Raw genomic sequence first — 13,101 nt, 5'->3', positions numbered from 1 at the left:
CTGAAGAAGGAAAGGGACAGGCGGCTGATGTCTTCAGACATGCTGATCAATGTCAATCTAATTGATGGGGACCTTCTTATTTTACACTGCAATTGCCTAATAAGGAGTACCCAAGAAGATAAATACAAAGTCACAAAGTCACTTGTTAAATTCCATTTATTCTATTTTTATATATGAGTTATAAACATCACAAAATAGAAAGTCAAGGAAGGTCTCTCACAAAGATATATAATCAAGTAAAAGAGCAACCTTAGATTAGTCAACAATGGCAATGGAAGCAGGCATATCATCACATCTGGGTTCAGTGCTGCAGCTGTGTTAGGAACATTCTTATTTCATAATTTATGTTTTAGTGCAAACAAGGTCTTTGCAGCTCTTGGCTCAGGGAATCATTCAATATTAATAATAAAATAGGATTTTACAATATAGATATTAAGGTTGCTCTTTTATTGCATATTGTTGAAGAACATACTGTGGTATTAGTTACAATAAGGTCGGAAGGACATGATGTTCAAATGATCTAATATTCAATATATATATATATACCTCTTACATGTCTAAGCATCAAATGGTACCTCATTAACATAAATATAATTATAAGCAATATCCATATTAAAATACCTGAATATAAATAACATGCTTTGAGCAAAATAATTGTTTACAATGGTAGTTTAAACAACCTAAGTCAAGAACTGTCAAGCCTTTAGAAATAGCTAAACCTATACATTGCTTTGTGTCAAATGTATTTTTTTTTTTTCGACTGAAGGCCACTTTCAAACAAAGCAATATATACAAGAATGACATCAAGTCTTATCACAAGATGAAATAAGTGCCAACTAAAATTCTTAATCAAGTGGGAAACAAATAGGTGGTATGATTGTACTTCTTTGTCTATCAAATGGCAAATCAAAACGTACCCACACAACTAATATACTTCGGAAATAATACTTAAGTACAAATAAACAGCTGTAATATTACAACCACTGTAACAAGTTATAATATAAATTTCTTTGAGAAATCAAAAATGGATAAATGTTACAATATGAGACATGGCTATGCCTACTATTATGTGGTGGCAATGCAATGTTTATTTCATAAATATTGTGTGCTTCATACACTGTCTGCAGAAACTGCACAGATCATACATGTTTACATCTTAAACACCTGGGTAACTTGTGACTAGTCTACATGCAGGCTATTAACTCTTCTGAGTGCAACAGGATCAAAACAAGCCAAAAACAACATAGGGCATCCTTTAAAAGTGAGTATATACTGTACGTGTGTTTGTCTTTGTATGAGTGAGTGTTTGTGTGTGTGTATGTGTGTGGGTGTGTGTGACAACAGAGAGAAATAAGAGAAAGATAGAGAGACAGTAGGAGAGATTGGTCACAGATATACACAGATTTCCATATCAATATTCAATTTGCAACATCATGTATTTACAGTATGTACATTTAGTGTAGGTGACATCATTATCATAACTATTTAGTGCTGTCCTATATAATATCATCCAAGAGATGAGGGGTACCAACCCAGTCCAGTGTTCTTGGCTCGGACGCAGCCATGATCATGCACATAAACTGTTTCCCTGTTCTCTTATCTAATGGGTAAATTGTAGTTGGAGTGAACCTTTTGTTGCTCTCCACAAACTCACACAGCTGATTATAGATTTTGGGGTACTCGTGACGAAGGAAGACTCCCCTGGTCCTGAGCTCACGCTGGATATTGACAAAGCACACCTCTCTGGCTTTCCTGCCCTCCTCTCCCTCCTTGTCAATGTCCGGTGTGCCTGGAGGTGGAGTGAGGATGAGAGTTTCCATTTCACTCTCCTTCCTGAGTACCTTTCTGTCAGGGCTTGAGGAGGCCAAGGACACCTTTGCATATTTTCGAACTGTTGGTGCTGGGACCCTTGGTGAAGGTCTGTTAGGCACTAGTTCACCAACAGCTACGGATACATTCAGAAGGAAACATTCATTGGGGTCATACTCGTTACCTGCCTGCTGCAGTTCCTTGCAGTATTCGCCTAGGTTGTCCTTGAAGCCATCCAGCTCTCTGAGAGATAGGTATGTGGGAGACATGAGGAGGCTCTCAAGTCCAACTTGAAGGAAGTTGTCAGCTGTCTCCGGATTAGCAAAACCCAGAAAGAGAACGCCTCTCCCTCTGGAGAGATAGCCAGCTTTTGCAACGCGAGAGAAGGCTTTGTGGATCTCTGTATTCTCTCTACAGAACTTAAGAGAGTGTCGACACACACTGTTCACACGGCCGTACAGACAGCCCTCCTTATGGATCTCCCAGTCATCCCTGCGACAGTTTCGTGAGCAGTAAAAGGTGTAGCAACTGTGACATGATTTGAAGTACAAGCAGGCATTGAACATACTCTCAATCCGGTTGCACTTCTTGTTAGCGCACACCATAGTGTCGTCCTCATCTGTGCTGTGGTCTGGAGAACATTCTTCTGCACTCCTTTGTAAAGCATCACACCCACTATCAGGGTCTTTGATTGTGTCAGGGCTGGATTTAGATGAGGGGAGCTGTGTGTTCAGGCATCCTATGTTTTCCAGTCCAGAAGATCCTCTATCTTTGTTGTCATCTTCAGTAATTAAATGCTTCAGCTGGTCTAAAAGGTCCTCGCTTGACTTTCTGCTAGTTGGTGGTTTGTAATCAACGACCAAATCAGCTAAGAGTTCGTCAAGTTGCTCTAGACTCTGCTGGAGGGAGAAGTTGTTGTGTTTCCTCTCTTTGGTTATGTCCTGTGTATTTTGTGGCTGCTTGTGATGCATTACTCTTGGAGATGGTATCTTTTCACCGTCCGACGTATCCCAGCTGACAGAATGCACATCACGCCGCTTGCTGTTGCCTGCACATAAGTCATTATCTGTTATGGTGATCTCAGGAGTTACAAACCAGTGCCCACTCTTGGTATTCCTCCACGGATTGCTTGAGGCCCTCTCTAACGAGCTTTCAGAGAGCGAAAGGGCAGCATAGCGTCTTGGTGAACTTGAGAGATTAAGTATAACAGGTTGACTCTGTATGTCAGAGGATGCTGCATGCTTTGCTTGGTGAAACAAGTTCTCATAGCTTCGACCACGAGGCACTGATTGCTCTCTTTCGTGCCGTGGATTTAGAATATTGTCCCAAGACTTGGAGTGGTTTCTGACCTCTGCTCCTAATCTACTTGTTTCCACAGAGCTGTTAGTAAACCACGGGGGTATACTAGGGTCTTGCCTTACTCTTGGTGGTGTGTGCTGAGAGGACTGGTTAGAGTAACCAGATATACTCGAGCGATACCAGTCATCTGAAAAGGCCTGCGACATTCGAGGGTGTCGACGACCCTCCGTATGGTATGGCCTTGATGGAAAGTACTGCTCCTCAGGAGAGCATGGTTTGGAATAAAACAACCTTGAGTTACTCATATAGTATGGATTGGATCGGTTATCCTCTCCATAGTAAGGTTTAGATAGTGGAGTTTGAGAAAAGTATGATCCTGCCTCACTGGTAGAGTAAGGCCTACTATATACAGAGTCTGCTGGCTCTCTGTTGGAAAGGTTTTCTGGGTAATACGACCTGACAGGAAGGGTGTGCACCCATCGAGTCCTTGGATCATACTGACTAGTCATTGTACTACCATGGCTGGTTAGACTGGACCGGTCATCCTGAAAGTATGCTCTAGAATAGGGATGGACTTGATACCGAACTGGGTCCTCTGTATAGAAAAACTTGGTTGGTATGTTAGGATTTGAGTAAGCTCTTTGTTCTTGACTCAGATATGGTGCTGTTGGTGAAGGCATTCTGTGCATGTCTAGATGCTGGTATGAGATAGGAGACATGCTGGTGGTATAGTGGTATCCTTGTCTAAAATCTCCACTGTAGCATTCACTCGGAGTGGGTGTTGGTGAGGACACCATCTGCCGAGGTACATACAAACCTCTACTGCTACTGGCCTGGGAGTATCGCTGCCAAGGATGCTCAGTTCGTGCATTGGGAACCTGCCTAGATGTGTGCTGCAGTACAGCAGCATCTGGTTTAATGTCAACACGGCACCTGACATGAGGGGTTATGGCTGGTTTATCTGGTTTACCCTGCTCAAAACAGTCTGAGACATAGAGGGGGGTCTGAGGCTGCAGTTTGATAGGATGCACATCATTCAAAAAAGCCTTGTTTGAGGAGTAGGATTCTCTATGTGTTTCAGAAGTCCTGAAGGTATCTGATGCAGCCTCAGGTGCATCCCTCCCCTTCCTGGCTCCTGGAGGGGACACTGAGATGGGCACAGGGGTGAGAGTGGACTTAATTCTTGGAGCGCTTCTAGATCTTGTTCTCTTTTTAGAGTCTGACCATGTAAGATGGCTGGTTTTATCCTGGGTGGTGTGCTGCTGGAACTGTCTGGTGTTGAACAGATCGGGAGACGAAAAGCGAAGGTGCCCCGGTTGATCTAGTCCATTCCACATTTGATCTTTGTTTATTGTCTGATGCTCAGCCCTCTTGTAAGGGTACTCCATTGAGGAAGAGAGGGACTGCGGGTCATCCAGTGACTCAATGAAGTCAAAGCTACGGCAGTGTCTTTTGTTGATGATTTCTGGTTTGTCTATCATTTTCGAGTCACATTGCCGGGAGGAGTGGAGAGAAATCGAGTGGTTGCTGATGGGATTTAGAGTAAAGTCCCGATATAGTGTTGATGCCAGTATATCAGGGGGATGCGTTCGTGTCATCTTAAAGGTACTTCAATGCTCTCCATTCAGTGTGATTCAAGATCAACACAGCCTGAGGAAAGAAAGAGAGAGAAGAAAACAGATACCCTTCAATGCAAATTAAATGTACAGTGAGTTGTTTACGGCAATAGTTAGATCAGCATATGTTTGATTAGTATGTGAAACAAATCTCGACAGACTTTCGAATATGTTTTATTAAAAAGCATCTATAAAGCTTAATCAGTGAAGTGAATCTGTACAACAACAACCTGACCACATGATACAGACGCCTGTCATGATGATAGTATATATTTAACAGATGTAGTAGATCATTTGCCAACCAAGTTCATCTCATGAGATAATTTAGCATATTTGAGGCTTTGACCAGACTGGAGACACTGTACGCTAAAATGAACTATTCACATTATCCTGCTCTGCTAACTTGAAGGTTTTTGTATTAAAAGAAAATGCAAAACATAACTTATATGACATAATACCAAATGTTTGGTAAAATTGTTTGGTTGGTATATTAATCATTAAACATGTTAGTCGACAATAATATTAAAGCTTTTTAAACCAATTTCTAATGAAAATATGATCTGAGATCTTTCATCTTACTGCATAATTGCAGCATATCATGGTTTACCATTAAATCCTGTGACGTATATTAGACAGCTCAAAATGTAAAAGGAGCTGTCCTTGTTTTAACAATTTTTAAAAATGCAATGCAACAAAGCATTTCTGTTTTCTACTGTTTGAATAATTTACATCTTATAAATTAATAATATACAGAAAACTGCTGTGAATCTCTGCTTAAGTATATTTTTAAGGGCTTTAAATACTTTCATGGACAAAATTATTCAACAATGGATTTACGTATGATATACACATGGGCTTCCTTGTTGGCACGACCCACAAGCTAATGCTGAGTTACCATCTGTTCATCGTGATGAGAGAGGACTGACCAGCCATCCCCCTGTCATGTCTCCACAACACACCTAAATATCAAGTCCTTTCACACACGACTAACCGTGACAGACAAACCAACAATTTTTATTGTTTGCTTTGCCTCGTTCCTTAGATTTTTTTGTTTCAAATACATATTATAAGATACCGGCGTGTATTTTGCTGCTCCTAATAAAAATAAACACAGCAGCTAGTTGTATGCGAAGGTTCATTTCATTTCAAAACACTGTTTTCAGACATGCATGAATGAATGTCAATAGGTGAAAACATTGCAAATGAAAACCAGATCACAGAGCAGTTGTCAAGATGGATCACCTAAATTTAGTATAATCAATTTGAATGATTTTTCTTTAGATTTACGAAGTGTTTTGTCTCATTTCATAGTAGTAAATACTTTAGAAGTCTTTTAGTGCCTGTGTTTCAGCTGCACAGGTAATTCGAGACTTCAATTTTACTTGCTAAATCCAACAATTGTAGAACAATCTATTCAGGAATTAAATTGTAGTTCAAAAGCAAATTTCCCCGTCTTTTCAAATCCTGTAAAAAAAAATATTTTTCCCAAAAGTCTGCAGTTCTTAAAAACACAGGCAGACATCAGCTGTTATATCACTGTTGGGACTAATGGTCACTGATGATAATTGGTGGCCGAAATCATTATAATATAAATACCAACTGTGATACATTTTGTGTCAGTTGTGCCAAAATAGCAGGAATAAATTCCTTGTTAATATCCCATCAGTGAAGAATATGTAAATGATGATTGTATGGGTACTGAACTTTATACTAAATGCCACTAAATGGGGAAAAAGTTCCTTAAATCAATTTTGCTTTCTTACCATCATCTTCCTATTCTAGGTTTAAATGAATGAGGTGTCAGCAAGATGGCAAGGACCTTGATGAGCCTGAGACAATCTATTACACAGCATAAAAATATGCCCAATAAGGTGCAGGATGTGAAGGCTGAACATTCAGGGAGAAGTTCACTTCCACAATCTATCTGTCCTCAAACAGCTATAGCTTTAATACATAAGTGGATATGAACAATAGCTCCCATCACGTTGTCTCCAATGATGTTGCTAAAGGAGATATGAATGTGTTCAAGATACTGTGAAAATAGTCCTGCAAAGCAGCTGTACAAGTCCCAATAGCAATGCAACAAAATGCCATAAGAGATTAATATAATAACAGAATCAATTAAGTAGGTCTACGTCACTGTTGACATCACTACTGACCCCCCCAGACACACTTTTAGGTCCCTGTGGAAATCAAGTAAAGTGTTAATATGTTAATGATCTAGGACTGAAGATGAGACAAAATAGCACACTTGTGTTAAATTAGAGGACAGGATGAGAAGCTTTGGCAAACTAAATGCATGTATTCCTTCCTCTACTTATCCTCATGTTCTAAGGATGTTCTTGCATAAAGGGACTACACTTTCCTGCTCAAGTATAAAACCGCATGCCACACACTGTCTCCATGGCTACAGCACACAGCAAAGAAACCATCTAACACTGCTGGAGTTGCACACTCAGGGCACTATTTCAGTCTGAAAAAAAAAATGGACTCCCATTCAATATGAATTGCTTTAATATTGTCTGTGTGGGCAAAATCCACCTGTGACACACAAGTGCAACTTTATATTGACCTTATATCAAAGGACACACCAATGATATTGTTATAATAGCTTATAGAGCCAAAGGCTGTTTTCCTGTGCAAGCATATCATTTTGGTTGCATGAGGTTATGGTTCTACGTGCAGTTTAATATTAATTCATATTCATTAGCTTGGCAGTTTGTAACAATAACTAAAAACTTCGACTGTATTCTGCCAATTTCACTATTTTCACACAATAACAAATGTGATGCCGATTCGCCTGAAACCTCCCCATGGGGCCATACCGAGGCGCATTGAGCCTTGAAGCGTTACCAAATACTTGCTCTAACGCACTTCGACACGCTTATTATTTTGGTGCTGCGGCACGAACGGCCCTCCATCCTCTGTGGCTGACCTAATGCCTTTGAGCCGGGAATTACATAATTTGCAGATAATCAACAAACAAAAAAAGCAAACCAGGACAGAGCCCGCCGGGAAAGGGGGGATGACTTTGGCTAAGTTTGGAAATGAACGATTGCGCGAGTGAAAGAGGGGCCTTACCGTCTCGCCATTGAGTAGATCATATGCGGTGAACATGGTGAAGTCTGTGCAGCCTGTTCTCCGCGCGGTGCAGCCTCAGCCCTGCCGTAAGCCTCCCGGAGCCGAGCACTCGTCCTTCATGCTGCCTTACATGTTGTATACTTCACCCAGCGGTGCTCTCAGAGTCGCGTATGGCTTTATGCGTGTGCGTGTGTTTGTGTGTGATGGAGGGGAAAGAGGAGGTGTGTCTGAGCCTGCGCTTGTGCGCGAGCCTCTGGAGGCGTGGTTGTGCGTGTTGTTATGGGGAGGGAGGGAGGAGAGGTTGGGGGTGTTGGAAGAAGCAAGGGGTGGGTGATCAGTCTCGGAACAGCAATGCGGTCTCTCCGTTCATCTCGGAACATGGAGCCCGGAGGACTACTGCATGGGCATTTCCGGGGGAACTGCTGTTTGTTTGTGTCCTCCTGCAGTGTAAGGTGCTGTGTAATCAGCTCTCTTCATCGCGAGGCAAAGCGATTCTGACCTTTACATTTTTAGAAAGTTTGCAGACAGACTAAAAAAACTGCCTGCAGAATTAGGCATCGCCTACTCTTGACTGGTCACTTCTTATCTTCCTCCTACACTGTTGCACATGCATTATACACGGTGATGACAAAAACCAGTCTTGTGCCAGTATACTGTAATGTTGTTGCCTTGGTGGAAGATCAATGTGTCATGTAAGGCTGCAGATTGTTTTCATGATTTATTATACACCACTTATTTTCTGAAGTAATTGATTAGCCTGTTAGGTCTATAAAATGTCAGGAAATTTCTATAAGGGCCGTTATAATTTCCCATAGCTTAAAGGTGGCATCTACAATTAGGCCTACCTTGTTTTATTCGACCAAGAGCCCAAAACCAAAAACACCTCGACTCTGGAGAACATCTCAGAAAATGTCCTCTTCTACTCCATGGAAATTAAATCTTCCTTGACACAACAGAATTTTGATACAACACATTATCTTTGTTGTTTGCAATCTTGCAAGATTAAAAATCAGTTACATTGTGCCTTCCTTAGCTTGCCCTGTGCCACACACATCTGCCCCAAAGTCTCACCCCGCCACAGCCTTGTGCATTGTCTGAATTGATGATGGGGACAGCTGGCTGTGAGCCCCAGCCGGGAGCATGTGACTACCGCTGGAAAACTGCTTATTGAAGCATTCTCACAGAAGATACAATTCACCACAGACAAACTGTGCTGATGGGGCTGAAGATCGCAACGATATTTAGCTGTGACATGGCTCATTTTGTTACAGGAAACACAATTTTACACTGCTTGTGCACAGTAAATAATCACCAGGTTTTTTGTCTATACTTTTCCTGCATGCATCCTGCTTATAAAACACCATAGCTAACCGAGACTCCATCTGTGATGTACCACGTGTATGAGATATGATTCAGAATGACAGAACAGTGGATCTCACATTGTGCGGCATCCAAGATCCCTAAGAGTGGGTTCTATCTGAGCATGTGTGACTCACCTCTCAAACACAGTGCATTGGCATCAGTTTGTGTCAGCTGTTGGTTAGCAGGCATAAGTGTCTGTCAGCTGGCTGCTAGCAGGTGTCTTAGGCACCTTGTAGGCTGTGTGGAGAGGAAATCAATGGCTCTCTGTTGATTAGAGGCCCCTCTGACAGGGATCAATCAGGCTTATACCACCACAAAGTAACAACATTAAAGCAGAACCCTGCTTCACTCCGGCTCCACTGCTCCGACAAGCTTTCATGCTGCTCTGACATATCAGCCATAATGAGCCATAAGGAAGAATCTGGACATTCTGCTTTGTTGTCGTTCGGCGCTCATGCAGACACAGTAAACAACCTTCAGTTCTGCAGCTGCCTCCAATCAACTCCATGTAAGATTAAGTTACTCTCTACAAACTTTCTCTTTGGATTCTTGTGTTGCCATTAGAGGGAATTACATAAGACATGCAGGGATGATGCACATCCAGCCAAACCCCACTGCTCACAAAGTCCAGCCCAAAATAGCCAGTGTGGCAGGCTAATACAAAGGTACTCTCAGCTTTTATTGTGGACCAGAGGAAACAAGGAAAACACATTAGATTGCAATGTTAAGGCAAACACATTTTAGCTGGACTGTTTCACAAGGAATCCCCAGGGCAGCTAGGAATTTTGTCCGTGGTCCCTGCAGTGGTTAATATTTCACACAGCCAGAGTTAGACCTCTTAGATAGACATATGTCAGAATGAAGGGGGTTCCTTTAGATCTTACGGGACCTTTACATGCCTTGCATAAAATATGTAGATACTGTGATTCAGTGGACTCAGAGATGAGTGAAATGCAGCAGCTGTGAGTTTGAAGACTCTGGGGAGATGCACCCAGTCTTCCCTTAATCCCGAATGAACCCTGATTAAATTCTCAACAAATTAATCCACTCAATCCTCTCTTCCCAACTTTCTTGCCCCAGACACGATTTACAGTTGTGGCAGCCATACAGCACATGCCACTCAGACCACGTGTTTCTGTGAGGATTTAGATGCAGCGAAGTGAAGTATTTGGATGCTCTCTTGGCTCAACCGAAGAATCCACGTTGGCGTAGCTTTGATTCCTGGTGGATCAGACTAGATTATATTCAGCGGATTTTTAGGCCTTTCTAGAGTGCACTTGAGTTAGAGACACTCTTACTAGTGTGCTCATGTAGCTGATACTGCATGTTGTAAAGGAAGCAAATGTTTGCAAAAAAATCCCTGCTTGAAGAAACCTTGACTAAATGGGATGCTCTTGAGACTTGAAGTATAGAATACAATAGAATAACCATTTCAATGTAATTCCTCATGCTTAATCAGCAAATTATGTTTACTTTGGCTGCGCACAAAAAGAACATTCAAATCCACTGCAAGTAACACTCATAAACAAACAAGCCAAATCATTTGCGAGCGGTATCCATGGTAACCCACACTGAGTAGGAGCAAAAGAGACTGAATTGATTTCAAAGGGAATGAAGTAAAGTGCTGATGGGAAGTCTTCCATGGAGACCATAAAAATGTACGTCACGAGGATGAAGGGAGTTAAAAATTGCTTGTAAACCTTCAACAATCTGCAAATACACCGCAGGAGGGTTTGAGCAGTGCAGTCTCACAACGATGCACATTCGGTGGAAACACACAGTGTCGATGTCTCTGCTGGCTGAGATTATCTCCAGCAGAGATTGACAATTTAAAGTTAGCATAAGGTATACCATAAGGAGGCCCCCTGTGGCGGCCCCACGGTAAAAATAAGACGGGAAGAAAGACTTGTGTGGGCAGATCCTCCTCTCGGTACATGTAGGTCAAAGTAAGAATAGTGTAGATATTATTCACAGCTGCACTGAACAAACACAAAGTCCTCTGTCCTGGTCTCTGGAGTCACAGTAAGACATCCCATGGTGAGTCTTAATTAAATCTTTACCACACACTCCTCTCTCTCATCCTTCATGTTCTACCATTTTGGCTAAGGAATCACTCAGTCATGTGTGCGAGTTTATTAAAGGGGAAACACATTTAGAACGAAGAGACGGGCCTCTCTGTGGGTGCAGTTTCTTTCCAAGGCCTCCCGATGGTGTGAATTATTTGTGGCTGTGCATTGTCACTATAATATTGTTATGTAACGACATGGCAACAGAATGCATTTATATTATATTTAGAGAGTTTCATCACATTTTCAAACTGCGATTGAGGTCAGCAGAAGGCTTTATAATGCAGGGCTGTCACTAAGGTTGCTCTATTCAAGACTGGACAGACAACACATCTTTTGTGCCTTGGTTTGGAAGAATCAATGAGGTCCTTCTAAATATGGATATCTCTCGCTCTCCATCCCACAGCAGCACAATGCAAAGTAGTACTGAGTTGCACTAATTGTGCAAGGCTGCAGGCCGTGTATAATAGCTGTAACAGCCACTGTTTCCCGTTCAAAGACTGCCATCTGATTTCTGAATGAAACAACTGAATTGTGGACTAACATTAAGCTTTTCTTTTCCCTCCATAAAAGAATGACTCAGAAACCTTGGTTACAAGTATTCTGTTCAAGCATTTGAAATGAATGAGACAAATGTGGCATGACCCCAGAGCCTGGAGTCTTTCCCATTCAAATCATGCGTAGTTTGCACATCCCATCAAATTACATGTGCAAATTTGTTTTGACACTTAATGTATGTAATTACGCATCCCGGTGGCCATTTGTAGCCATCCAGATGCACCTGTGCTCTCAGCTTTCTCCAGGCTGTTTAAATGGGTCAGCTCTGGAAATATCCTGGCTCAGAGAAGAAGTCGTGAGCGCCCCTCCCGTAACAGAACAAGGCTATTGCTGGCAGTACCCTTGAATCCTTTGTTTGTGACCTGCAAAGTCATAGAAGTTGTATTAGAAGATTACACAACACCTCAAGTGCATGACTGTAGTGGGAGAAAATCGCAATTTCTGTTTGTCTTTTTGTGAATGGACGTGCAAGATGTGCAGTGGTATGTGTAAATGATGCTGACTTGTCAAAAAAAAGTGGAATGTAATCATCTTCCAGAACATGAAGTTATGTCTGTCCTGTTCGGATGAGCACCTGAACTGCTAACCAAACCTAGATTTGTTAGGAGGGAATGGTATGGCCCACTGAGCCGCTAGATAAGAAGTGCAGGTTGGCAGACAGCTTTAAAACCAGACTGACCTTTTGTGAGCGAGCTGCCATATAACATCCTGCCCGCAAAATTGGATTTTGCACTCCAGACACTTTTGTCTACAGTAAAAACTTCCAAAGGAAAAATAAATTGATCCATTTGGTGATTACAATTGAGCTCTCTCCCTCACTGCATAAAACCAGTCAGCCTAAAATATTTAGACACCACGGCAAGTCATTTTAAAGTTGGATAAGGGAAACTAAAATATCTTAATTTTAATATAATATTTGTTTCAACTGTAGATGCAGTCACATTGATTTGTACAATAAAACACAGGCATTCTTTTGACTAGAGGATGCATAATACTATTGGCCTCTCTCAGCTGCAGCTGCTGCATTCAGATATGCAGCCCGAATGAAAGTCCAAAAGACATTGGAACATAATAAACAAGTTCTTCCTCAAACTGTGTGAATAAGGCCATTATTCTAATAAGAAAAGGTAGGCTAAACTATGATGAGTAGTATTCAGGGAGCCATTTGTTCATATGTGCCCGATTAGTTTGGTTTGATAGGATTATGCACACATTGGTATTCGTGTTTTCTGTGTGATTATGTATCAAAATCATGTCATTAAAATGCATGTCTGCGTAGACAAAACCTCTTTGCTGTTTATAACACAGTA

At 41.6% G+C, this 13,101-nt stretch overlaps 1 protein-coding gene across 1 annotated transcript; it reads right to left on the bottom strand.

The window, feature by feature from the left end:
• Positions 1 to 138: 138 nt before the first annotated feature.
• unm_hu7912 (un-named hu7912) lies at positions 139 to 8,040 on the bottom strand. Its single transcript, XM_031849722.1, has 2 exons — positions 7,806 to 8,040; positions 139 to 4,758 (listed from the first exon to the last, which is right to left on the bottom strand). The coding sequence occupies exon 2, from the start codon at positions 4,704 to 4,706 to the stop codon at positions 1,497 to 1,499; it is 3,210 nt and encodes a 1,069-aa protein (XP_031705582.1). The 5' UTR covers positions 4,707 to 4,758; positions 7,806 to 8,040; the 3' UTR covers positions 139 to 1,496.
• Positions 8,041 to 13,101: the final 5,061 nt, after the last annotated feature.

Source organism: Anarrhichthys ocellatus, unplaced genomic scaffold, assembly GCF_004355925.1.
Source record: "Anarrhichthys ocellatus isolate YVR2014 unplaced genomic scaffold, GSC_Weel_1.0 scaffold9, whole genome shotgun sequence".
Lineage (NCBI taxonomy): Eukaryota > Metazoa > Chordata > Actinopteri > Perciformes > Anarhichadidae > Anarrhichthys > Anarrhichthys ocellatus.
This window is presented reverse-complemented; position numbering and strand designations above follow the sequence as displayed.

Excerpts from the sequence above, each read along its gene's own strand:
- unm_hu7912 (XM_031849722.1), bottom strand. The coding sequence starts at position 4,706 with ATGACACGAACGCATCCCCCTGATATACTGGCATCAACACTATATCGG.